Below are 26,648 nucleotides of genomic sequence, written 5' to 3'. Positions count from 1 at the left end.
ATGCTCCCTGAGTTCCTCCAAAAAAGAATTCCCGAGTTTGATTGTCCTTTTGGGCCAAATTAGAGGAAGGGCTCCCACTCCTATTATGGTCCTTTGATTGCTTGCTGAGTTTCTCAATAGATGCATTAACTCTGCAAATTCAATTACTGTTCTTGCTTCTCCTAGTGTCTGAAAACTCAAGGCTAAATTGCTGAAAGATTACTGTCTTTGCTGATATTATGGACCAAAAGGTATTTTGAAATACATAACTCATTTTACAGGTTAAGAGGAAAGAGAACGCTCATTTTGATTGAAGTTTTTGTTAGTCTCAAGACAGAAGTTTCTTTCCATCTTAGTTTCCCATGGAATAAGGTTTATTCAGCAGCTCAGACAATTTTGAGTGTGCTGTTGTTTTTCTCCAGGAAAATACTCCTGGAAAGAATTTGAATGCGTTGGCAGAGAGAGTAACAAAGTTTAATACAATGTGTTTGAAAGTCCAATCCACTGTTCAGATGTGTTTCTATGAAACCTGTGGGTAGGAGGTTCTTAGTATTAATTGTAAAGAACTTTCTTTAATTTTGTTTTCTTAAGTGGCACAGCTGCCTAATTCCACTAGTTGCATGGTTACATGAGAACTGGAATGACATTAATTTTAGACTATACCTACCTAAAATGATACTGAATTTAGATTTTAAAAGTACTATTTTAGTGTTCAAAATTGATCTCTTCCTATTGTCATCTTTTTACAGTACATAGAGATCTTACTGGCCTTCTCCTTTCTGAGAAACATGAATCATTTTAACAAAAATGTTTATAAGCATGGGCCAGCACATCACAGAGTGCTTAGAAAGTCTATAGTAATTGTGGCTATATTTGTAATTCAAGTGTTTGCCTCCCCCTCACAGAAGTCAGGGTGCTGAGGTACTCTCAACAGGAAAGTGCTGGAGAAGAAATGGGCAGTAATGGTAGGAACCAGGGAAGGAAGGAGGGCTGAGATTGACATATTACCCTTTACCAGAGGCTTCTGGGGAAGCATAAATAGAGTTTTTGTTATCTGTGTTTACTTGTGCTGTTTGGGAAATTTTGTGTAAAGGCTTTTCTATTAATGCAGTGCCATCAGAATACAATAAGATTGTTTGTTTTGGAGAGAAAAAGTAAGGAAGGCAGGTTTCCAGTCATGTGAGAAAACGGCATTTTCAGAATAATGAGTCTCTGGTTTTCTCTCATAATTGCTTCTTGATTTTTAAATTTAGATGTTATATACACAATTAAGCTATGAAACACAATATTTTGTTTCAAATAGGTATCGGTGACTTTCACAGAAAATGTGGATTGGTTTTATTTTTTTTCAATTTTGAAGTTGCCATCTCAAGAAATCAAATTCTGAAAACTTCAACAAAATAGATTTGCCATTCATAACCTTTCCTTGTTTATTTCACTTGGTTAAGTTTTTAGATTCTGTGTTTGATATTAAAAAGTAAGTCAGTTTGACATTCATTTCATTGTTTGAGATAAGAGAATTCTTCCTATTTCCTAGATATTACACTTATTCAGGCATTTCTTACTTGAAAATATCATACGCTGCATAACCATCTTTGGAAAATGTCATACATGGCATAACCATTTTTGGATGGTTATTTTAGGAAAGCTGTCTTTCCTGACTATCTAAACACTTTAAATGGTAAAGTTGTTGCTGAAAAATCTCAGGGAGTAATACACTCACATGGAAAAACTCCAGAAGGTCCTTCATCCTCCCCAGTTTTAATGACAGACATCAGGGTGTAATACACATTCATGTATTCTGTGAGAGAATGTTTATGATTATAGTTATTATGGTGTTAATTCACAATCTGAAGTGTGGCACGGTGCTTTCTAGCACAAGTTACTTGTGTCTCTGGTGCTGTAGGATTGGTGCATGTCTGAGAGGAATTGCTGAGTTGCAGTTGGGGTTGAGGCTCCCTGAGGATGGAGGTTCCCTGTGTGCCCACAGTGCAGAACCCAGCGCAGCTTCTGTGGGTGTGCTTTTGGAAACAGCAGTGCTCAGGGAGCAGAGCTCCCTCTTTCTTAGGGATTCATTTTCAAATTGGGTGAGGTGAAATAGATGAATAGTGGAATGAATGGAGATGCTTTGGAGGTTCTGCACCATCTCCTGCTGTCCTGGACCTGTGTGCTGCCCCTCAGGAGGTTTGGGCTCCCAGAGTTACAGGAGTGGGGTAGGATGGAAAGGATGTAGTGAATCTGCTCAAGTAACCTGGTGATGACTGACATCAGGACATGAGTATGAGGGGAGGAAGACTCTTGTGCTGGGAGGGATGGGACCAGCTATATTCCCATCTGCTTCACTGCATGGAAAGAGAGAAAGAGAAGCAGAAAGGAATAAGTGGTAGCAGTTTGTTTTAGGATTTACAGTTCATTAGTGAATTGGAAGTAAAATTGAATCCACGTTTTACCAGAGATGTGCATTTGGAGAAGTAATGAGAAATAAATTGCTTTTAAATGGAGACTTGATTTTTCTCTTCCATCCTCCTCCTGAAAGGTGGATGAGCACAATAGGCCCTTGTAATTTATTTGCTAACATAAAAGAGAACGGTAATTGCAAATGATATATTTAAACTTGGTAGATATATTGCTAATTCATTAATCTTGATATTTCTGATCATAGCTGCTTAGTTTACTCCTTCAGTGATACACAGAAGAAGTCACTTTAACAAAGGTGAATTAAAAAGAATGACAGGAAAGCAATGCATTGTGTCTTCTTTTGCCTCCAGTCAGACTCCTTCAAACACTGCAGATCAGGTAGTACCAAGTGATTGGGTGACTGTGACTCCAGTCCATCTCCACCAAGGACAGGATGACCAGTGGAGGTTTAAATAGAAATTAGGAAAACATCTCTTCATTGAAAGGGTGATGAGGCATTGGAACAGGCTGCCCAGGGAAGTGCTGGAATCACCATCCCCAGAAGTGTTCAGAAGGCATGTGGATGTGGTACTGGGCAGACGGAAAAGGTTTCAGGGTGGGCATGGTGGTGCTGGGGTAGTGGTTGGACTTGATGATTGTAGAGGTCTCTTCCAACTTTTTCAGCCTGTTCTATTTCTGTGGTTATGGATCTCTGCAGCTCCTCTTCCCCCAGGCTGTCTGTATATTGTCACTTTTTTATTCATTCAGACAGTTCTCTTCCTCCCCAGTATCGTGTGTTATTTGGGATTCTTCCTTGGGATATTTGTAGGGTATTAGTGGGAGAAGTTCTGTCACTCCTAAACAAATTACAATATTTATTTAAGCATTAAAATATGATTTTTTTTCCCAAATGAGTGTGAAAATCTGGAAAAGCAAAGCGACAATAGAGAATTAATAGATCATTTCTAGGGTTTGAAGCTTTATCCAACTGACATTAATGGAAGAATAAATAAATCCCAAATACTTATAGATCTTGCCTTCCTAAATATGTAAGGATGGTCCTTTTAATTGATATTAGACATACTCTTGTTTTCTGGCCCTTAAAATTGTCACGTAAAGCTTCTCTGCCATTGCTGGGTAAAGAATATTTTAATTCTAACTATAAAATAGTATTTTTTTGTGCAAAAGATTTTTTGATATAGGCTTTGTTTTTAGGCAGGAACACATTCCTCAAGCTGTGGAAACAGGCTTTCTTGTAGCTTTAAAGCATGTAGCTCAGGAAACAGGTTGTTTATTTGACTTTGGTATGGACGCTATGTCTTTTCATTATGAAGTGAGTCATCTTCTGTTTCCAATGCTAGAATCTTTTCTATCCATACCAACAATGCTTTCCTTTTAAATGAGTTATCAATTAAGCTGTGAGAGTAATTACATTGCTAGCTAGTTGAACTGAAGTATTTCTTACTTTGATGGCAGGCAAAGGAGATAGAGGATTGTCAATCCAAGATAGAAATATTTGGATTATTTAGGAGAAACAAAGAGATGACCCCGAATACTTTATTCAAGCCCAACATGAAGTTATCCTCCTGCAAAACTGATGCAAAATAGGTAGTGTCTAAGGGGAAAGTTGGCGGAAAATAAAAACTTCACTTTCACATAATGTTTGCAAGTTCATGCACACAGACCTGCCCCTGCCCTCTGGTTATGAGGCTTACTTCATAATTTCTTTCCTGTCAACTTCAGTGAGAAATTGCCTGGTCACAGACTAAGCTGTGTCTGAGAAAGGAATATGAGAACATGTTTTTATTCGCTTTGTGAAAACTTTTGTGATTTCCCATTTTCTCTATACTTTTTGGACTTTTCACACCTCTTTCACACCTCTGTAGCTTAACAATACCTTCAAAATATTTATACAGTTCATTTTTAAGGGGGCAAATAGTGAGCCAGTGGATCCACTCTTAATTTTCAGGGGCATTATTATTTTATCATAGAAATATACATGAGAGAAAAAGAGACTCCCTTTTTCTACTGCTACTTCTCAAGAGCTGATCCTGCCAAATTGTACATCAGGAATTACTACATATGCTCTTAAAAGTACCCTCTGGGCTCTAATGAGGTGGAAAGCTGGCTCATATATTTTGTTGTTACAATACCTTTTTAAATTGGCATTTTTTAATAAAATCACTATGCTCAGTTAGAATTTAATTGCTAAGCTAAGTGATCATCTGGTATATAAAAGTTGAAGATATAGTTAATGTTTTTCTTTTAGAAAGGGAAAGGAAAACATTAGGGGGAAAACATGCAGATCTAGAACATAAAAAGCATTATGTGGCATAAGTAGAACAGTGTGTGTACTAATATTTTGATGGCAGAACTGGTGCACTGCATATTGTTCTTGGAAGCTCTTGTTTTTAAACTGACTTGCAGAATCACATAAAAAAATAAAACGAAGCATACTCAGCTTTGTTGCAACAAATGCTTGGCTTGTATACTGCAAGATCAATATAGCAATGGTACAGGCAATTTGCTGGCAGTGTTTATTTTTTAACAGCTCTGCTTGGAAGATATAAAATGGTACATAAAATGTGAAGACATATGCATTTGTATTTCTTTTTCACACTATTTTGCAAATTTATTTTCTTACGGTCTGTGTTTATAGAGTACTACAAAATATCATCCTGTAAGATCCCTTGCCTGTTAGACTGAAGTTGCTTTTGTAAAATGAAAAGTAAAAGTTCAAAAAACTCTAGGAATTCAAAATAAGTGTATATTTTTTGTTTCAGTGGATTGGGACATAATCAGTAAATTTCTGCCTTGAAACCTCTGTGGTTTAGAAGAAGGGGATTTGCACCTCAGGGGTTTGACATAGACAATAGTGACAAAATAGAAGTCTTCTGCAAATACTGAAAAATCCATGGACTTCCTTCCATTAATGGAAATCCTCAGAATGGCTTGTAAGGAAAGCCAAAGGAAGAGGCTTGGGAGGGTCTGCAAGGTTCCCACAGGGGAGTCTGAGGGCTGAGTTGCAGAAGACAACAACTTCCCATATTTGTCTGTTCTGCTTTCCATGTCAGTCATCTCTTGGTGCCTGGGTTTTACCCAGTTTCCTGAAGTCAAGGATAGAACCTGGATTTAGAGCCTGTGAGGTGAAATGCATCAAAGTCTCATTTTTGTCTTATTTCTTAACTAGCTCTGAAGTCAGCTGCTTGTTTTGACTGGCTGTCCTTGAGAACTAACAGGAATGTGACTAAGCAGCACAGCCTTTGAGCCTATTGGTTGTTCTTGTGTAGATCCAATTGGAAGGAAAATTAAATTAGTGCTGTTTATGTTTGGAGAGTGGTGTGAAGCCTTGGAGCAATTTTTTTTGTTTATTGCCCTGAGCTTTGTCCTTAAGGGAAATGGTAATTCTCTGATGCTGTCTGCTAGGTGCAGAATTGAAGAAGTCAACAATTTCAAAATGTTAAAAGATTTTTCCATCAGACTTTCTGGATCTTGCAAAGTGAGCTTTGGTTTTAATGAAGTTTAAGATTGGACCAAAAGTATGTGGAAGTTTAATGTATTGTGTCAAGTCCTTCCTTGACACAAATCTGATTTCTTTTTCTGTAATTTTAGGAATGCTGAATTCTCAGATCCTTTCTTAAACCAGTAAGGGTTGGTATGAGTCAAAGTAATTTTATATCTTTCAGGCAGGTCCCCTTGGTTTAAAAAAATGCTTTTAAAGTTATGCCTTTATACTACCTTTTATAAAGAAAGTTTGAATTGTCATAGTTACATCATGTGATTTTTTTTTTTGCAAACCAAGGAGACATACTACAGCTGTCTTCATATAAACAGTGTCTAAATCAGCAGAGTGCTACTTAGATTCTTACATTTCTAAATATGTTAGAAAATGCCATGAGTTACGTGTATTATTTACCAGCTGGGGATTAATTTTTTGAGTCATGCTGCTGAATCTGCATGAATATTAACTTCAGTTGTGGAGATCAAAGGTGATTAGATATGATGCAATAGTGTTGCCTCTTCCCCTCTTGGGTGCTGCTGCCTACAGAGAACAGAATTCCTTTGTCATACCAGCCTGGTGGACCTACAGGGAAAGGAAAAAAGGGTTTGAGTTGGTTCCCTGACTTTGAACCAATTATTGACCTCTAATACTCAAATAAGAATAGTTGAAGTGTTCTTTTTGTGCCTGTGGAGGTGATCCCACTTTCAAAAGTCCACTTGGCACTACACCAAGTTCTGGTGGCAATTTCTGAGCTGATGTCTTGAACCATTTCAAGTGGTTCAGACACAAATTTCTCACACCCAGGGAGAAAATCCAGACTGTCTGCGTGTTTTGCCTCAATGAAATCCTTAATTAAACAGCTGGTAGTGTATTATCCTTTTTATAAGCTATGGTCTCAAACTGACTTTGGAACAGTATTTTAAGAATTTAAATTTAAATAAATAGACTATGAAAATGTGAGAGAAATAATAATTTATATGAACTTCATTCCATTCCACCCCTCTTCCGCTGAAGTTCAAGTCTTGTTCTAGAAATCAACAGATGATTTTAGAAAGGCTCCAGAACAAAGTCTCCTCTTTGCACAGTTGCTTGCAGTTTTCTTACATGATTTTTCAGAAGATGTGATGAGCCCCCAGAACTGGGCAGTGTCTTTGCAGGAGAGAGAAACTCACTTCATACCCAAAGTGATGGCAACATGTGCTCCTGTCTGCCGCAAGTGCTTAAGCATAAAAATGCTTGTGCTCAGGGCTGCAGTGAGATTCTCTGTCTTATTCCATTTCTGTATGGAAATCTTGGCCTCTCAGAACTTCAAAAAACTTTTATATTAGTTTTAGAGATATAAGAAAAACATATTTTTTAATTTCTGCATAATACTCCCAAATAATGTTAATAATATGGTTAGGAAAATCTTATAAAACAAAATCTGTAGATAATTAGATTTTATCTTATTATTTCTAATCCAGGGGCCTACAGCTGAGTTGCTTAAATGTGTGTCTGTGTACATAAGGTCTACTTGCTCTGTGTGAATTTAGATGGATTATTTTTTGTATGTCTGATATAGAGGCAACTGAAATGTTCTGGATGAAGCTTCTGCAAGTCAGAATCCATAGATTAGGTATCAGTTTTCCTTGTTGTCCTGATTTACTTCATTCAAATCCATAATCAAAGCAGAAGTTGTTTATGTTGAACAGCAAATTAATAGATTCACTTAGAGGTGATTACTTCTAAATGCAAATTACTTCTAAATGCAAACACTTCTCACAAGTGTTCTAGGTAACGTGAGAAAATAAGTTTGACAAAGTCTGGATGGAGCTATTTTTCCTTATTAGCAACATTTAGTGCTTTTTTGTCTGGACATGAAATTGCATTGGATTTGGCATTTATTAACTTCAGAGAATGTGAGAGAAGAACAACAAATTAATTTTTAAATACATCAGATTAGTGGCTTGTGTGTCTGTATTAAGTCAAACATTCTGAATGGGATAAGGACATTGGTCTGTGAGCTCTGTTGAGCTGTCATTTGCTGCCCAGTCCTGTTTGCAGAGCAAGGAGTATTCTGTCTGAGTTTGCCTTGTGGTATTGGACCTCTAATAAATAAAATGTAGACTGTCCTGAACAGACATCCCATGTGAAGCCAAAGGAGCTGTTCAAGTTTGGGTGGGCTGCTGATGTCAGAGAGGAATGTGCCCAGTGGTTGTGAGTGAAAAGCAGATTCAGGGAACTGGCTTGTGTTTGTGTTGGCTTGGTGCTCAGACATTCCTCCTCCTCCCCACACCAGTTCCCAGCTGTGTTCCTGCCAGTCCTACCAGCTTCCCCAGCAATGTTCCTGGGGGCTTCCTTTGCTGCTCCCATGGAAGCCATACAGAAACACTCCCTCAAATGCCTCATCAAACAAGCTGAGTGTCCTTTTATGTGTTCACTTTGTGCCATTCAAGCTTATACTCAGATGTGGTGACCTGCAAGCTATAGGAAATATAGCTATAGGTCTGGAAATAGAGAGAAGCATTTAAAAAGAAGTACAATAGGTTTGCTGGCTTGTTGAACTTTAGGTTTCTCTCTTCAGTCATTATTCTTTTTTAGTTTTTCTGTTGAGTTTCTTTTCAATGCATCTTCTTGAAACTACAGCCCTGCGCATGGACAGCCTGACCCTACTTCTCATTGCCCAATAAATTAATGTACTCAGAGCATCAGTTGTAAAATATCCTGTTTCTTCGTTAAATAACTGCAGTGCTTTAAAGGCTTTGGAACAAAAAGCCTTACAGTGTTTCATCGTTCTACCAAAAAAGTCTTCGTGTGGTTTTAACATTACTAACAGGGAGAGATAATTTACCATCTTCTGGCAGATTCCTGGCTTGGCAGATCAGGCTTTCCTCACACAGGAACTCAGGTTACAAACGCCCAGTGGCAGCCAGCCTGTAAAGGAGGTATCTGCAGGGCAGGAGTCCCAGTGGCCTGAGTTTCCCTAGGGCTGTGTCCCTGCAGAACAGGGGCCAGAGCCACACCTTGCTGGGCTGGTGTGGCCCTTGGGTATCCTCTACCAGATGCTGCCCTGCTGAGCTGGTCTGGAATTCCTCCATGTGGAATTGTTGGCTCTGGTAGTGTTGTTGCTGGTGGAGGTCTGTCCATGTGTGGCATTTCCAGAGGTGAATGAAACCTCCTGTGTCTCCACTGACAAGTGGCTTTTGTCACCATGGCTTATATTTTCCTACAGACCTCTAAATCCTCTGGTGTCAATAAATCGTGTTCTGCTGCAGTGTAAAAAACGTGAATCTTCTTGTTGAAGTCAAGGTACTGTATTCCTTATGCAGCCTTTAATTAGGAAAATGTGAAAAAATAAATAGCTGTTACAAAAAAGTGCTGACCTACAAGTGGATTCTGTCCTTGAGAAAATCCATTTCTGGAACAGTCTTGGCACGCTTTGTTAGATCAAATTCTGGATTAGGTTTTAATTGTTGCTCAGATCAATCCCTTGTTTTGGAGGGTGTTCCCTGGCTGGTTGCCATCCTCTGCTTACAGTTCAGCAGAAGTAATTCAGGAGAGGCACGTGTATGTCCTTTGTAAAACATTAGAGGATTTCTAGGATGATAAATCTTGTATGTCTGAAAGTATTTACGTTACAATTTGGGATGCACTGATGCTGTGAAGGTGTGAAGATTAGAGACAATGCTGAAATAATTTTGCTCATTTACATGCTCTCTTTGTATGTTTTTTAATGTACAGTTTTACAATACTTGATTTTCAGGTAATTTAAATGTGTGTTTAAATGTGTGTTTTTTGATGCATAATTCTAAACTATTGCCCTTTGTCAGGTGGCCATGGCCAGGATTGGGCTTAGGGAAGGCCACTCAGAGGACACGTGTGAGACGCTCCTGTTCGCCCTGCGCATGGCCACGTGGAACCAGATCCTGGACCCCTGGGTGTACATCCTGCTCCGCAAGGCTGTCCTCAGGAACCTCTACAAGATCACCAGCGGCTGCTGCGGCGTGCACGTCATGAACTTACACATGTGGGAGCTCAGCTCCATCAAGAATTCTCTGAAGGTTGCAGCGATATCAGAGTCACCAGGAAGTTCCAAACAGATAAACCTCCAGCCTCTCAGCTCCATGGGACAGTAAAGTTTAACTGAAAGTTAAACTAAAGTTTAACTATGAAGAGATGATGGAGGCAACGCTCCTACATGGGCAGTACCCTAAAATGAGTTCCAAGGCTCAGTGGTTTGGCATTTGTTTTAAATTGTGAGTGGTTTGCTATTGTTGCTTACCAGTTTGATATTGCTACTCCAAAAGATGCCCTTGAATGTTTTAATTCACTTCAGTACGTGGAAGGGAAAAATATAGATGATTTGGAAGGGATGTATTCTAAAGTGCAGAGGGCTCCTTGTAACACTCCCCACCAAACCTTTCACCTTAACAGGCTTTTTAAAAGTGCAGAAGTGATCTCTGCTTTTTAAAAGGGTGGTTTTTAAAAGGGGTAGATTTTTTTCTACCAGAGATACCCTCAAATCCTTTGCAGAGTCACTGTTTTCTAGAGTAAAGTCAAGCATTCTTTCCATAAGGGTATTCTGTGCTTCTAGGCATTGAATTTACCGATTGTATGTATAAAAGACATGTTGCTTGTGCCCAGTTTATTAAATGATCCACTGTGCTTGGTTCATTGACTTGATCTCGTAATTATTTAGTGTTCCATGAATTTTTGGGAGAGCTGCGAACTCTGCGTCAGTGTTAGTGTTCCTTTGAAATCATTGACAAAACCTGAGGTTCCCTTTGGGAACAGAGAAGCAGATGAGCTCAGCTTCCTTATAGTTATGTTTTGAGGTGTATTGGTGAGCTTTTAGTCCTTTCAGCAATTCTGTTGAAACTTACAGGCATAAAGCAGTGGTTGATCTGTGAAAACAGTAATTTTCCCCTTCCCTCCTGAACTGAAGGATGATTCTGGCAGCGTTCCCCTGGTGCATGTACTGAAATACCCATGTGGTACATCTGCTTCATTTGTCAAAGGTCACACTTGTGTCGTGAACATGTGTGTGACCAAATGAGCACCTCTGCAGGGAACTGCTTTGGGAGCAGGGTTTAGTTTGTGAGAGCAAACTGAATGCTCAGTTTTTGCAGGGTCTGTGTCTGAAGAGCTGAGAGCATTCAATAACTTGAAGGTACCAGAAAATTTTCAGGACAGCTTCACACAGAAGGCCCTTCACCTTTAATGCTGCTAAAAGAAGCTTTGGTTTTTGTGACTGTATGCTGTTCAGAAGCCAATAGGTCTGGCTTATTTTTACCTACTTAACTTCAAATAACTACGTTAGTGAAGTGTTGGTATATTTGAACAAAGTAGTTAAAAACAGATCCACTAAGAAGACAGTCTGAGGGACCAAAACTATTCACAAAGTACAAATTCATATTGTATGTGAGAATAGTTTGTAAGGCAGAAAATAAAAACCCAAAAGGTTTAAATATTTCTTTTTTTAAAATTTTTTAAAGCTATTTCCTTTTTGTTTTAAAAAGGTTGAAAAATAAGTGGGTTAAGTAACCCTGTACTAAAGTGGCTTTATTTACCCTGAAGAATTTCTGTATGTGATTTTTTTTTTTTCTCAGTCATAGGGCTGATAAATGGTGGACAGATTTGATGCTGGTATAAGTTCTGCACTATTGCTTCATGTGAGTTCTGCTGAAATCTGGAAGCATTCAGTCAGTGCTTAGTGTGGCTTTTTCATTTCATAGAATGTGATGTCAGTGTATCTGTTGACATAAATTATTTGTTCCCTATGGAAGTGTGTTGTTTTAGCAGCTGCAAAATAATGTTGGTCCATAAATTGTTGAGATATTTGATTGGTGAATGAAGCTTGAAAATGTTCCATTTTGTTGTGTGAATAAATAAATGTAGCTTGTGTTGTTCACTCTGGTTGGCTTGTAAAACAACAGAGCAAAGTTTATATGTATATGTGATTTCTTATATTTTGTGTACTGATACCCATTGAATGTAAATTGCAAAGCCTCATTAAAGTTACCAAACTGTATCCTGAGAGTTAAGGTGTTTTTGTGTAACCAAAAAGATGATCCTGAGTTATTAAAAATAATCCTTATGACAAAAACCATCACGCTGGATTTAAGCCAACCACTACCATTCCTGTGTGTGGAGGCAGAGAGGAGGCCAGTGGGAATTCAGGTGAGAGGAACCAGTGCTTGCACATGGCCAGGGCAGGGTGGTCTGAGGCAGCATGGGTCTGATGACCCATGCTTAGAAAATGCAAATAAAAGTGGAACTGAGGCAGGTTGGTGCTTGGGATGAAAGTGTTTTTATCTGAGTATCTGCCTGTGTTTCGCATACACTATGAAAAAAAGTGAGTTTTGCTGTGTCTATTTTGCCTTGCTCAGTGATGTGGTAGCCTGCAGAGGCAGCTCAGGATACAGTCACCCGAGGACCTGTTACACTGAAAGTGATTGGATTATCATTGCATTTCATTGCATCTCACTGAAGAGCCAGCAACGTGCTGTGTTGTATGATTAGCAAGTTATATGTTTTATGGAATATGAGATTATTAAAAAAAACAGTGGGATGGCTTCACATTAGGATGTGAGTATTGCCCAGGCAGGGAGCAAAGGACAGTGTGCTCAGGGATGTGCTGATGGTCTCCTTAGAAGTTGGCTAACGATGCGAGCAGTCGTGAGCTGCCTGTTTACTGCTGGCAATAATTAGTGCCTCCAGAGCAGGCACGGGCAATAAGTGCTCTGGTGGGAAGAAAGTGAATCTCATTTCTGACTAATGACTGAGGCAGTCCTCAGGGTGGGAGAATATTTTAATCTAACTGGGATTTTAAGCAACAGCAGGCTATATAAGGAAGCACTTTGTCCTGAAATGAAGTCCTAGCCTGGGCTGAGCCAACGTGCTGAGGGAAGAAACCATCAGTAACCAGTTGCTCATCACAGGGATTATGCAAATACTTGTAGTTTGTTACCTGGATACAAAGATGGAGAGCAACGTTCAAGGTCTTTTAGATGTGATTCTTGAGACAAAGGGTCCACCTTGTGGGTTTATTATCAGATTTCTGTGTATTAAGTGTTCCTATTAGTTCAGTCTGATATGTGAGCAACAATTCCAGGAACAGCAATATGTACCAGTTCTGTAGCCATGGTGATCCTTTAGGACAAGATGTTGGGACCTTTCAGATGTGCCTTACGTGCCAATGCACTGCTCCAGGATGTTACAGGTAACTCAGCACTTCACTGAATAACAGCATAGGTTGGAATGAGATTTAATTTTCTTGGGAAAATGCTCAAATGCCAAGAAAATTTACAATGCCTCTGGTGACTTTTATTGCTTCCTTAAAAAAAATCAGATGCTTTTCAGTTTTAACTTCTGCAATCTGCCACCATAAAAAATGTCAAAACTGGTCTTTCATTCCAGCAAACAACTTTCTATTAAGGGTTGCTGCATTATATTGAGGGAAGTATTTTCTCTTTGAACAGACAATGTTTTGCTGATGAATGCCAGTTAATTTTGATACTTACTAGGAAATTTTAAAATACTAATAGTGTAATGCTGTTTCAAAAGTGAGATAAAAGAGGGGCTGTTTAAAATGCATTTTGTGTTCTTGAGATAACCTCAAGTTTACTGCTATGGTGAGGAATAACTGCAAAGAAAAACCCAATCATGAGTTCCAATACCCCTTGGCCATCAGCTTGTATTGAGGGTGTTTCTCAGGTGGAAAATATTGCCCATTAAAGCTGTGCTGGTTCAATAACAACATGCTTTGTATTCTCATAAAAGTGACTGTTTCTAGGTGTGTTGCTCCTTACCAGTGGCTGCAGCAGTGTGGTGAGTGGTGGTGGCAGGTATTGTGTGTCTCACAGGTTGTCTTGGACACTGGAGCTGGGCAAACAATCGTTAAAATATCATATTTGCTTCTCTGCATGGAACAGCCACTATCACAACTTGCTTTCTGGTGTCCATAAATACATCCAGTGGGATAATTTGGAGGGAGACCTTCTTATGTTCTAAACAGAACAATTCAGATTATCAAGTAAACTGCCCTCCCTACACCAAAATGTTTGCTGTTGGTTTTACTCAGTTGTTTTGGACCCTATGCCCTTGGTGGGAGGAGGTCAGGCTAATGAGCAAGACCCTACACTTGCTTATCATTAGAGATCCTTGAATGTAACTCACAGATTCTTTAACTCATACTTTCTTCAGGCTTTTCCAAGTTTTCCTGGTTATTTCATTAGGTCTCAATTTTTTTTGGTGAAGGCTGAAAAGCAATGACAGTTGCAGGTCTTTACCACCTGTTATTGGTTTATCCTTGGTAAGTACTAATCCATACTTTTTCTGTTTTCCAGTTCACTTTAACAGTGTCTGGGAAATCAAAGCATATTTGCAGTCTGACCCTTTTGTAGCTGATGCTCAGCTTTTGTGCAGATGGATGCAATACACATATCTGGTCCACAATTTCGGGCTCAAGTATCTTGAATGCTGTCTCTGAGTACAACGTTTGTTGGTTTGGGTTTTTTTTTTTTTTGTTCCCTTAAGGGTTGCCATAGGAAAAAGTTCCATCTGGCTCTGGAGAAATGCAGAAGTGATTTATGTTTAGAAGAGGTAGGCAGTGCAGTCGAGGAACAGATCTGCTGGTGGAAACAGGGATTTGAGCAGAGCCTGAAAATTGTACAAGCCCCAAACCATTAGGTCTTAGTCAGTACAATTTATTCATAAGAAACATGAAACAAACAAACACAATATTTGCAGCAAGTTACAGGAAGAATTAATAATACAAAAATGCCAAAGGTTGAGTCAATGACAATTGCTTGCTGTAATAGATCTGACCCTCCTTGTGTGGAGAAAAGCTTCCTGTAAACACTTCAGGAACTCCAAGTGATGATGCTTTAGGAACAAACCCACTTGTCCCTTTCTGCTGCCTCCTGTAAGCAAAATGACGTCTGAAGTGATTGGACAATGGTTAAATATTAAAAATATAATTTCAAATGCAATTTAAAAAATTGTTTATAATTAGGATAAGTTAAAGAGTGACAGATCTATGAAAGACTTGGTTTCTAAGCAACACATTTATGGGGTCTTTAGAAAAAGTTCTATGGCTGCAGGAATATAAACATATATCTATCTAGCTGTTTAATTTCAGCACCATGGTTGCAAAATAAATACTTTCTACAGAAGTTTACAAAAATAAATCCATTTCAGTTTTGTTTTTTTTTTAAACAACGTTACTTTCAGTAGGAGGTTAGCAAGTTAAAATATTTGAGGCAAAAAATTGTTACAGTATAACATCTCTACGGAGCAGCTACCCTTCCCAGGGAAATTTATGTGAGTGTATCTAATTTCTTGTGCAGGCAGCAGCAGAAAAATACTTTGAACTCTGTTGTAATTCATAAAAAAGATATTTGTAATCTGAATCAATTTCTTTTTTAGATTGCATTTTTCATTCCTATTTTCCCTGCAGACATGCTGAAGGCAGAGCTGTGTGAAGTGAGGGCTCCGGCAGGGGAATGTGGAACAGTCCATGCCAAAGCAGCCTGGTAGCTTAGAGTGGAACCTTTGCAATGACACTTGGACAAGTGAGAAAGTCTGAATTTAATTTCAGGATTCAGATTTATTTTTATAATTCCTGAAAAGCAGAGACTTCCAATAATTTCTAGGATATTTTTTATGCATGAAGTTCCCCAGATGCCTGAAACATGAAGTGCTGTCTGCTGCTCCCGGTCTGTGTGACACTGGCTCAAGAGGAAGATGAAGACAGAACTTTAATCCATGTTTGCCTGGAACAGTTCAGCCCTGCTTTCTAAAATGGTAATTTGACAGAGATTTTTCATCTCTGTTGAAGATATTCTGTTTTGTCTTTAAACTGAAAGAGGGAAGATTTAGATTAGATATTGGGAAGAAATTCTTTCCTGTGAGGGTGGTGAGGCACTAGCACAGTTCCCAAGGAAAATGTGGGTGCCTCGTCCCTGGAAGTGTTCAAGATCAGATTGGGTAGGGCTCTGAGCCACCTGCTCTAGTGGAAGGTTATTTTCTGTTTCTTGCACGAATTCTCAGCCATGCGTCCAAAATCCGACTTGTCATCAGTGCAGCTAATTCTAATCTGTGTTTGTGGCTGGTATAACAGAATTTATTGCTGCTGTGCTCACTTGTCTTTCTTGTGCCTTCTGACAAAATCTTTGGTGCACTCTGTATTTCTGGTAAGTTTTTTGTGGTTACTCTTCTTGCAGTTGTGTTTCCTGCAACTGGGACTTCAGCAGCAATCCCCTTTAGTTTCAGCTTTGAGCAGTCCAAACCAAATAACCTCTTTGACTACACATCCTGAAACATTTAACAGAGCACATTAACGTTGCTCCTTTATTGTTTTACGTCATCTCCTAGAAGAGAATGGTCACTTTTATGAGGATATGAGGGCAGTATCAAATTTTAAACAACGTAAAATAAAATATCTCCTTCAGATTTGTCTCCTCCAAATGCACCGAAGTGTTACATGATTTTTTGTGAATATTTTTAACCTGGAGACACTTTTTATGGCTGTACTGCAGTCCATAGAATGAGAAACTTGCAGACTAATAGCATATGCAAGAACAATGGTAAAAGTTTTTCGGGGAAAAGCTGAAATGAAAAACCCCTCATTTTCTTTCTGAGTAATTTTGAAAATAGTCTAAGGTGTCTGAATCTTACATACAGCACCTTACTGTTCCTCTGCCTCCCTCATTTACAGCCATCATGCAAGGACTTGTGTTTTGCTAATGGTGAGGATTCTTGAGATATGTAGCAAAATCTCCAAGAAAGAAATCCTATAACTTTTAAAGTAAAATTGCTTTGTTAAAAAGTAATTGCAAACTGCATAAGGTCATGGCAGCTCATTGTTCTCTCTCCTGTCTGTTTGAGGAGCCAAGTCAAAGCAGCTGCAGGGCGTGCTTGGTGTGGCAGAGCCACAGGTCCCTGGCACCTCTTGGGGAACCCATCCAGTGGGTCTGGGGAGGAACTAATGGCTGGAAGGGAGGAAAGTGGTCTGGATGATTTAACCTGCAAAGCTGGACAGAAATATCAGTCTTTATACAATAATCTTCTCTTCCTAGGAATCACTAATCCACTTGGGGGAGAGACTGATGCTTGCTGTGGTGTTTTACTGGTTTAGTTCCATGGAAGCAATGAAACAATTTTTCAGTATTTGCAATGTTTAGTATTACATTTTTTGTGGTTTGCCTACTGCAAGGCTATTCCTCTTGTAACCACTGTCAGAGTTCACATTGACCTTGATGGAATGGTTTTCATTTGTAGAAGATTTGACAGAGCTGTAGCAAAGCATTCACTGCTTGAAGAAATACTGATATATTTTGAAATTACTTCCTTCTACCAGATAATTTACACCTGGACACATGATAATTCTACAAAATATCACTCACTGCTTCGTTGCACTCCCAAATATATGTTCATGTTTCACCATGTTTGGTTGGTGGGTTTCTGCTTCCATAAGTGTCATCTTGGAAAATAGCTTATTTCCCAGGAAGTAGTTTACATGCTTTCAGTGATCTGAAAGGAATGCACTATATGATTTGAAAATACATAGAGAACAACCAGGTTTCTCCCCAGAGCCTTTGCAAGCTATTCCAAAAAGTTCTGATTTCAAAGAAAGTAAAAAAACCAAAAAAACCTGCCAAGGGAAAGTTTGCATCATTCATACTTAAAAAGTTACTTTTGTTCTTAAAACACTTCAGGTCATCAAGCATGAACTCTGCTTTTTGCTATAATTAAGCAGGGGTGGTTCTTCCAACTTGCATGCCTCTTCTTTATTACCATTATCCAACTCACTCTAACTAATTTTAGAAGATGATATTTTTATCAAGGGAAAATGCATTATTGTTGCAGGGACATCCCAATAATGAACTATCATCTGCTGTGTCAAAAAGCTGTACTCATTTTGGTCAGCAGTTTGTGCTGTGTATTGTCCTGCTAGTGCTGAAATGTCAGCAGCTCATGATAGATGGTCTGAGTTTAGGGTGGTAATCTGCAGGAGAATAACATCCTGAGGCAAAGCCTTGGTAAGGTCATATGTGAGTGCTGGTGGCTCCTGCCAGTGAGTAATTAGTGTTGTAAGGTCATGCATGCCATGTTTTGCTTAGTTCATTTGTCTTTCTCAGATATAAAAATTAGAAATGCCATTTTAATTTTAGAGCTGTGAATAACAGGAGCCTCAAATCAGGATGTGTGTGTCTGTGCACCACATATTTTCCAAAGAAATACAGAATTACAATAAATTTGTTTTGTAAAGGTTTAGCAATGAAACAGATTAGGATTTGCCAGTGATATTCAAAGTTATTATTTGCATGCCTTTTTTATTTTTACATGGGAAAGGCTTAGGAAATGTAAATCAAGTGAAGAATCATGTCGTACTATTGAAAATACATGTCTAAGCCAGTGCTAGTGTGAGACTTGGATCCTGGATATGTTAATTCTAAGTGAGATCACAGAACATCTGGAAAAATCCCAGATGACAAAACCAAGCCAATAAGACTTCATAGATTTTTGTAAAAATAGTAAAACATTTCATTTGGAATACAGTTCTGTAAGAACCTGCTACCCAGAGGGCAGCACTAGTAATGTACTCATTCCTCAGGGAGACTGAAGCCACTTGAGAGTAATAACTAATTTTAAATGTTCCTACTTACCTCAAGTCTTACTGAGTATATGCAGTCAGAACAAAGAAATTTCTCAGAGAAGCCTGTGTGGAAGGTAGGGACAGCTCTTGGAAGCAGATCAGGAATTCCTTATTTACTTGAGGCTCTTGGTTTTCCTGCCCCAGATGACTTAATAAAATCATCCTGCAATGTGGTCAGTAATTTCTTGTCAAGGAGTTCGCCTAGAATGTAACAATGTCAGAAAGAGCTGAGTACACATGAGTAAAAAGTCTGCAGCAGTACAAGGGACATTAACATTTTCTGTGGGAAGTACTACTGCTACTTTTGTGAATTTGAAGGGAAATTAAAGAAAGTCTGGGTGATTTTGGGATGGTATTTATTCTGTTAGGTTCTACCTGATAGAGAAATAATCTTTTCCATTTCATTTGTCATGAAAGTGGGACTCCTTTCTGAGGAGACCTCAGGTTCTATAAAACCCCAGATAGTAACAATGCCCCTTCAAATTAAGATTTATTAAATGCAAATGTTGCCTAGTTGGGGCTGAATCATGTGAATTTTTGCTCACATGAAAAAAAAAGTGTAATGTTAATTTTAGCCTTATACAGAAGAAACTACCACAAAAGCAATCCATTAGAAAGGGGAAAAACTACCCCTAGCACTTTGTTCAGCACCCCTATTGCCAAACTGTCTTATATTTTCTATTTTTTCATCTTTCCTCTATTTTTATGCCTCTTCTCCATTTTAATTGCTTTGTATTTTCATTGTCACTGGGGAGGATTTATGGCAGGAGCAATGAGAACTGACCCTATTACCCTTCTGGTACACTTTTGTGTTCTAGTTCCTTCCCCCAGCTATCCATCTGTACTGCTTATCTTTGGGATGATGAAATGCTCATCTTCACTGTTTTGTTTATAAAAGCAGCAAGATCAATGCACACTGTCCTTCAGAATGAGAAGTGATGTGAAACCACCGAGGTACAGCAGAATAAACAGACTGAGAGCCACAATCAGTGAGATGCAGAGTAGTGGCAGAGGAGCAGTGTAACACGACGCACGGTGCTCTTTGCACATGCACAGCTGCTGTGCTCTCAGCCTGTCTGCTCTGCACACCAGGGAGTGCAGAGACAGGTGTTGTGACTGTCACCTCTTGGAGAATATTTCTGTTTGGAGGGCAAATGCTGGACAGAAGTAAGTCTCACCTGGGGGAGCATGAAAAGTGCCTGTAGTCGCAGACCCTCCTGGTGAGAGGAACAGCTTTGCTGCATTTCCTCTGCATTTACCACAGGGAACTACAGTGAGAACATGAGGGGAAATGAGGACTGTGACACTGATTGAAGGACTTTTATGAGCTGTGCTTGCAAACTATTTTTTCTTCCCCCTCCAGTATTAACAAACATTTATTACTGCTTGCAGACAAAATGAGAAGTCATAGTGGTCATGCTCTAAAAATGGATTTTCCAATGTCTTTTCAAATTGTCATAAACTGTGCTACCAGTTTCGAGTGGCTTGTTCTGATTTGGGGATGAGCTCTATTTACTGTGCTGGATTCCACTGCTACCAGCCCATGATTCACATCAGAGTCTCTCATGAGTGCCTTGTGTCTGCTGGCCTCACTTTACAGCCTCGAGTAAACACAGCCCACAACAGCATAGCCTGCCTAGGATAAAATAAATGTGTCAGTGGGGTTAAGACAGTGATGCTCAGTAATGGCTCTTGTGTGGAAGACCCTATGTTCCAGTTTTGTCATCCAGAGGAAAGGAGGGTCTGGGTGAGTTCTTCAGTTATGGTTATGAGGGAAATTTATCTGCGGAAGATGAGCGAGTGACCCCATTCCCTCCAGTGCATCAATTTTTGCTAAACTTATTCAATACTTGCTAGTAGCTCTGTATGTATGGCACACATGCCACTCTTTTACTCTTCACCAAAAGAATTAAGGGTCTGCAGGAAAAAATGCAGTCACAACACAGACTCAACTGGTTTCTGGCTGTTTGTGCACCATTAAAAATGTACATTTTTGCCTTCTTGTTTGCCTCTGGTCAGTTTTTTTTTGGCTGTATAGAGTACAATTTATTTATATTTAAAATAATTTTTAATTAAAAATTCCCTACAGTGGCAGAGATCTGACAAATACTTATCAAAATCTTTGAAATTATTCTAAAATTATTATTTTTATAACAAAATCCCATATCCATTAAAAGACTAATCTGACAAGTGTCCTCTTGACACAACATGACAAAACATAAAGATAGATCCTTGGTTCTTTAAAAATATCCCAAGGCTGTAAATGAGCCCGTTAGAAGACTTTATTGTCTTTCATCCAACAACAAAACACAGATGCCTCCTTCAGTGCCCAAACTGGATGTTGTTGTGCCAACATCCAAATCTTCATTCCTCCAGACTGCATATTTTCCTGATTTATTCAAAACATGAGAATTGTAACTAACTTGAATCTTTCTAGCTGATAGTATTGTGGGACTCTAAGCAGAAGGAAAAAACTAGAATTATGGAGTGGGTAGAAGAAGCAAGACAGAATGAAGGTTTTCTTTAGGCAGCTTTAAGAGATTTTGAAAAATAATGAAAATTAACATTATTATAAAAATACCCCCTTTGTTTATTTTCAAATATTAGTAATGGGCACAAACTGCTATTCAGTCCCAACTAAGTAGTATATAATAAAAAAGTTCACTAGAAGTTGAAAATTGTCACGTATTACTGTTTTTTAATGGGCATATAACCTGTTTGTTATATCACTGTAGCTCAGTGATATACTCAGGGTAAAGTGACAAGTGTGAGATGTTCCCTAACTGTCCACATTGTTTTTCACTTGTGAGATCTTGGGATTCTCAGTAAATGTAGAATGAGACACAGTGTTCTGAAGACATTAGTGAGAATTCCTTTACTAGTTCACCTCTTTTTCTAAAAATTCTATTTTAATAGAAAAATGTGTCTTAAAATAACCTGAAAGGTGTGATACAGATTTATGTGAAGTGCAACTTCACATTACACTTCAGAATTCAAAAATGGCTGAAACACAATTTATTTTACTTATTCGCTTATTAGTTGGTGTGGAAATTCAAGTGCTGTCCTCTGTGTTGATGCCACATTTGTTTTTCTTTCTTATTTTTTTCTAATGTGCCAGGAAATGTGTCTTTTGATTCTTTTGGACATTTAGGAGTATATTTGGGCACTGAAACCATAAAGATATTTTTTAATGATGATCACTCATTATTCTCAGTGAGAATATAAAGGGATTTCTTTGCAGTTGTATGTCAGTAAATCTACAGATGCATAATGATACAGCAGTCAAAATAGGCAAAGAGGCCCACGTGATTTTCATTTTTAAAATATTATTCAAACTCAGCCACAAAAAGCCCTATGAGCTTTTATATATGAAAGGCAGAAGTCCTGAGGAAATGGAGGGCTGTATTTTTAAGTCTCCAGATGCCAGAGAACTCCTTTCACATCCCTCTTCAGTCAAAGTAAGCTGATGTCCTTGTTAGCATCACAAGCTGTGGACACTGTGTGCTATATGGTAACTGTGTGTTGTGAATGGAGCTGTATTTATCTCTCATGCCTTCAAAGAAAAACAGCTTGAAATGAAAAAAAAACCAACAAAAACTCCGAAAGTAAACTAAGGGAGACCTTGTCTTCCTTGCTAAAGCTGTGTTTAGCTGGGAGGTACAGCCCCATTTGTATAAGAGCAGATTATAAAAGTTCAGAGTCCAAATTGTGAGAACAATAAGGAGCTAGAAGTGAATCTCTTATCTGTATGCCATTAGTAAATTCTGACTGCTGCCAGCAGTGTGTGAACACCTCAGCCACAGCTCCACTTTCTAAAACATTGACTTGTACTTTATCTGCCTTGGAATAATTTATTGAAGGCAAGAAGTTACTTATTTGAGCCGGTTCAATAAAGATAGGTATGTAAATAGTTATTAATATGCTTTTAAATGGCTATTAAAATGAGGGAGGCATGATTAAATCTGCAGAAAGATTCACTCTTGGATTTGATTCTGTTCTCCCAGTGACAGAAATAAAAGCATTTAATGGAAAAAGAAAACCACACCACGCAATTTAAGGCTATGCCAACACTTCAAGCTCCAGTGTGCAGTGGAATGATTCCTTATCTAAGTTCAGATAATGTAGCAGGAATATCAGGAACAGTGCTCATGCAGTATGAAGCCTTGCAAGGCGGGCAGGCATTTTGTAATGGAATCCAAGAGATGGCCTTGAATCCATTCAGGAAATTGACTCATAATAAAAGGACATGGTTCAAATGAACATGAAAGGAATCAGTATACTGTAAAATGGACAAATTTGGTTCTATTTTCTAGCTGAATTAAAATGATAGAGCTTATAGGTAATCCAAGTCATATCCTACAAATAGAACACAATTATATTACCTAGTAGTAGATTTAATAATTACAAGAGAGATAAAATTTTTCTTGCAAGTCCTTTTCATGCAATTTTATACAGATGTCTTGTTAGGTTGGGTTATATGGGGCAGGAGTTCTGAAGAAACCTGCCTGTCTTTATTTCTTTGGTACAAATATGAAATAGCAGTATAATGTTGACTTGAACAGAAAGAGCAGAAATATGGTTTATAAACAGTGGCAGCCAGGCTTGCTGAGCTCATACATGTCATCTGTCTTGAAAGCCAGCAGGAAACAGGGCACTGGCACAACTGAGTGAGGATTCACAGCAGCTGGGCAGATCTCACAGGGGGCAGGTGGCTCCCAGTCACTCAAGGTGGGGTCATGGATCAGGCTCAGGCAGTGGAAACTCAGTGTAATGTCCCTGATCACCTATCCCAGCCCTTTCCTGCTGGTGTGCCAGGGAGGGTGCCTGAGCTGGGCAATGGCTGGGTCCTTTTTCTGCCGAGGAGTTCTCTGTCCCTGAATCCTCACAAGGGATGCTCACTGTCTCCAGTGTGCAAGGAGGTGGCAATGAGCCCTTCTGTGATGTTCCCTGAGAACTCCAGCACACCCAGTTGCACTTGCTAAAGTTTGGAACATGAACCTTTTTCTTGAAATACTCATGTTGGATGGCTTCCTGAAGGGAGTCTTTTTGGGAAAAAATCAACTAAAATGGTTCAGCTGTCTGTGAAGACAGGACTGGGGAATGATATGTTATTTGGCTCATAGCCGGTGGGAAAAAAAGCTAAGGATTGTTTTGTGGTGCATATGTACATGAACCATAACATTTGGCTGCAAAGGCTGCCTAAAATATTAGGAATTTTCTAATTTCTGAGTGCTTAATTTTAAAACCTTCATGTCCTTAACAAAGTTTTTTATCAGTTGCTAATGTGATAAAAAATCTGGCCTTCATAAAATAATTAATATGAAATCCCATGAGAAATGAACTGAGGTGTTTACCAGGCAGAAAATAGATAATCTTTCTTTGGGCTGTATCCATTCTGAACTTCTCTGGAATTGCCACATTTGTGTCTTTCATGAGGGCAGCAATAGATGAAGATCCTGTGATAGTGACAAGTTGTAAGAGAAAGCAGAAAGTGTTGGGTGGGAAATGAGGAGGTCTGGAGCACAGGTTAAAGAGCAGCACACACCTCCTGCTCCTTGGAGTGCTGCTCGCTGGAAGCCTGAACTTCAGGCTGCGCACACAGGGATATGTATAACATGGCATAAAAGTTTTAATTTAAAAGAATTGAAGAAAGCTCCAAGCCTTGCCTTTCCCTTTATAATTATTAAAACGGCTTGTAAGTCAAGAGAAGGAACACATTCTGTGAGGAACAGGAACAATTAATTATGTGAAAACAATCTGTATAAATAAAATACATCAATATAAAAGTGATCTGGTACTTTTATTGCTGCAGAGGGAGGAACTAAACATTTCAGTCCTCTGTAAAAAGGATTCTTATTGGCATCATTTTAGCCTGATGTATTATTATCCTTATCTGAAATAATTTTATTACTTATGTTGGAAGTTCATCTTGGAAGGTTGTTTTGACTCTGCACTGATTTCAATTTACCTAATAAATAATTTCATTGTTTGCAATTTTGACCATCTTTTTACTCAGTTATGATTAGGAAATCACATGGGAAATGTGAATTTTTGCCTGTAGTGGTGCAAGGCTTTACATTGTTCTAAGTCAGTTTTAAATACAGGGAAAGATGATGAGGTACTTATTCTTTCCTGCAGTCTGATATCTATTAATTTTGCTACTGTTATTTCTAAATGAAATGGTTCGTTTTCCATTTTGCTGGTTACTGTCAGAGAAAAAAAAACCAGCCAAAACTCTGAACATTAAATGCTGCAGCTGAAAACCCAAAGCCTTTATCTTATGGGAATTTTGATGCATTTTGAATCATTGTGTGTAATTCTGTAATTCCTTCAGCTAAATGTTGTTTTTCAGCTAAGCCCATACACAAATAACTTGGACCAGGATTAGTAAGTTTGAATGTGTTTTGCCTCTTTTTGAGATAAGAGGGATGATGATTGCAACTGGTTTTTTTTTTCTGAAAAACATTTTATTAAAAATATTGAGTTTTTTCTTCTTTCTGAATCAATATTTTAAAATATGATATATTTCTAGCTACCTCTAACCAGATGGCATTGGTTTCCCTTTTAATGTTGTGAGAAGTGGCTTCAGACAATAGGACCAATTAGCAAAGTGCTGATGTGTCCAGCTCTCCATTGTGATATCCCAAAGGATCTCAAAGGGAGTGCACTTGCACTCAGGAGATTGTGCAGATAAAAATCCCCATCCCAAACCCAAAACAACTGAGTGTAATGTTCTTTCCTATCTACATTTACAATCCCAGCAGGATAAAGTTCATAGCTGAACAGATGGAGTCACTAGAAACTATCACAATATCTGTTAGATTTTGAAATGGTGACAGGGCGGTTAAAGCCCAGCTCTCCTTAAGGAGGACACAAACACTTACAGAGCCAGGGCCCAATGGGTAATTTGGTGATGCCTTGGGAGGCTGCCTAGAACAGAGGCTAGACAGTGTTAAAGGAATAAAGTAGGTATTTATTAGAAAGTGGGGACAGTAGAAACTTGTTACCCATGAAAAAAGATGGAATCATGAATTGCTGCTCTTGTGGGACCATCAGTTCATCTTGTTCGTTTTGCATCAGTGATAAAATTCCTCACGTGGAGAGGAGCAGCTGAAGTCTGTCTGGGGGATTGCAGGAACAGCTGGAGATGTGCTCTGTGTCTCAGATATTTAAAAAGAGAAAATCAGCTTCTTTTTCCAAAGTCCTGGAAAGGTCTAGAACTGAACAAGAAAACAAGCCGTTGGTCATACTTTCCGTCTGATCTGCAGGTTTAATGTGTAAAACAGGAAAGTCCCTCTTCATAAAATTATTCTCAAGCGTGCCATAAGCATATTGTATCATTTTTAGGATGACTGAAAAATTCTGAAAAAAAACAAACCAACCAACCAACCAACTAACCAACCACCCACCCACCCACATGTTTATGTAAAACAAAACAGAAAAAAATATTTAGGTCTTGTTGATGATCCAGATTATTTTACTAGACCCTGTGTCAACAAATCAAATGAAGGGAGGTTTGGAAATTTGACATAATATGTAAACAGAACTGTACCAGGGCAGATGGTAAGGAAATACTTTCTTCATCCTTTTTGAAAGAGAATGGGAAAATCCAGCATGAAATTACTTTAACTTAATTTTATTTTGGTTTTCTTTTGCATTGCCTGGAAACGACATATGCAATATAATGCTGTTTTTGTGTAGTGTCTGCATAATAATGTTCCTGACCAATTCAAGCCAGGTAGGGCCTGTGTAGTCATGTAAGACCTAAAACTTTACTGACTGTGTATGTCTTCAAGTTTCACATTTTACAAGATAACTATAATCACCAAGATTATTAACCAAATCTGACTGGGAGATGTCACCTGTTTTTCTTATTTTTACCTCTCTGATTTCTTGAATGTATATGTTTGCTCTGGTATATGAAACACAGGTTTGTTGGTAGGCATTTGGAAATGCTCTGCAGCTGAATTTTATATCTATAATAATTTGTGAAATAAATAACAAAAGGTTCCTTTTTGTAGCACATTTAGGTATCCCCTAATTGTTGCACATAAAATGGCGCATGGAGCTTTTATCATCTGGGAGATGCCTGATTGATTTTTTTTCACAAATTAGAAAGCTTACATTTTA

General features: G+C 38.5%; 1 protein-coding gene across 2 annotated transcripts in view; it reads left to right on the top strand.

The window, feature by feature from the left end:
- The window catches only part of PTGFR (prostaglandin F receptor), an 18,529-nt gene extending 6,644 nt beyond the window's left edge, over nucleotides 1–11,885 (top strand). For both annotated transcript variants that reach the window (XM_005423074.2, XM_031058706.1), the window contains exon 2: nucleotides 9,688–11,885. In XM_005423074.2, the coding sequence (XP_005423131.1) occupies nucleotides 9,688–9,993 (306 nt within the window). In that variant the 3' untranslated portion in view covers nucleotides 9,994–11,885. The remainder of the gene's footprint in view (nucleotides 1–9,687) is intronic.
- The last annotated feature ends 14,763 nt before the right edge of the window (nucleotides 11,886–26,648 follow it).

Source organism: Geospiza fortis, unplaced genomic scaffold (genome assembly GCF_000277835.1).
Source record: "Geospiza fortis unplaced genomic scaffold, GeoFor_1.0 scaffold333, whole genome shotgun sequence".
NCBI lineage: Eukaryota > Metazoa > Chordata > Aves > Passeriformes > Thraupidae > Geospiza > Geospiza fortis.
This window is presented reverse-complemented; position numbering and strand designations above follow the sequence as displayed.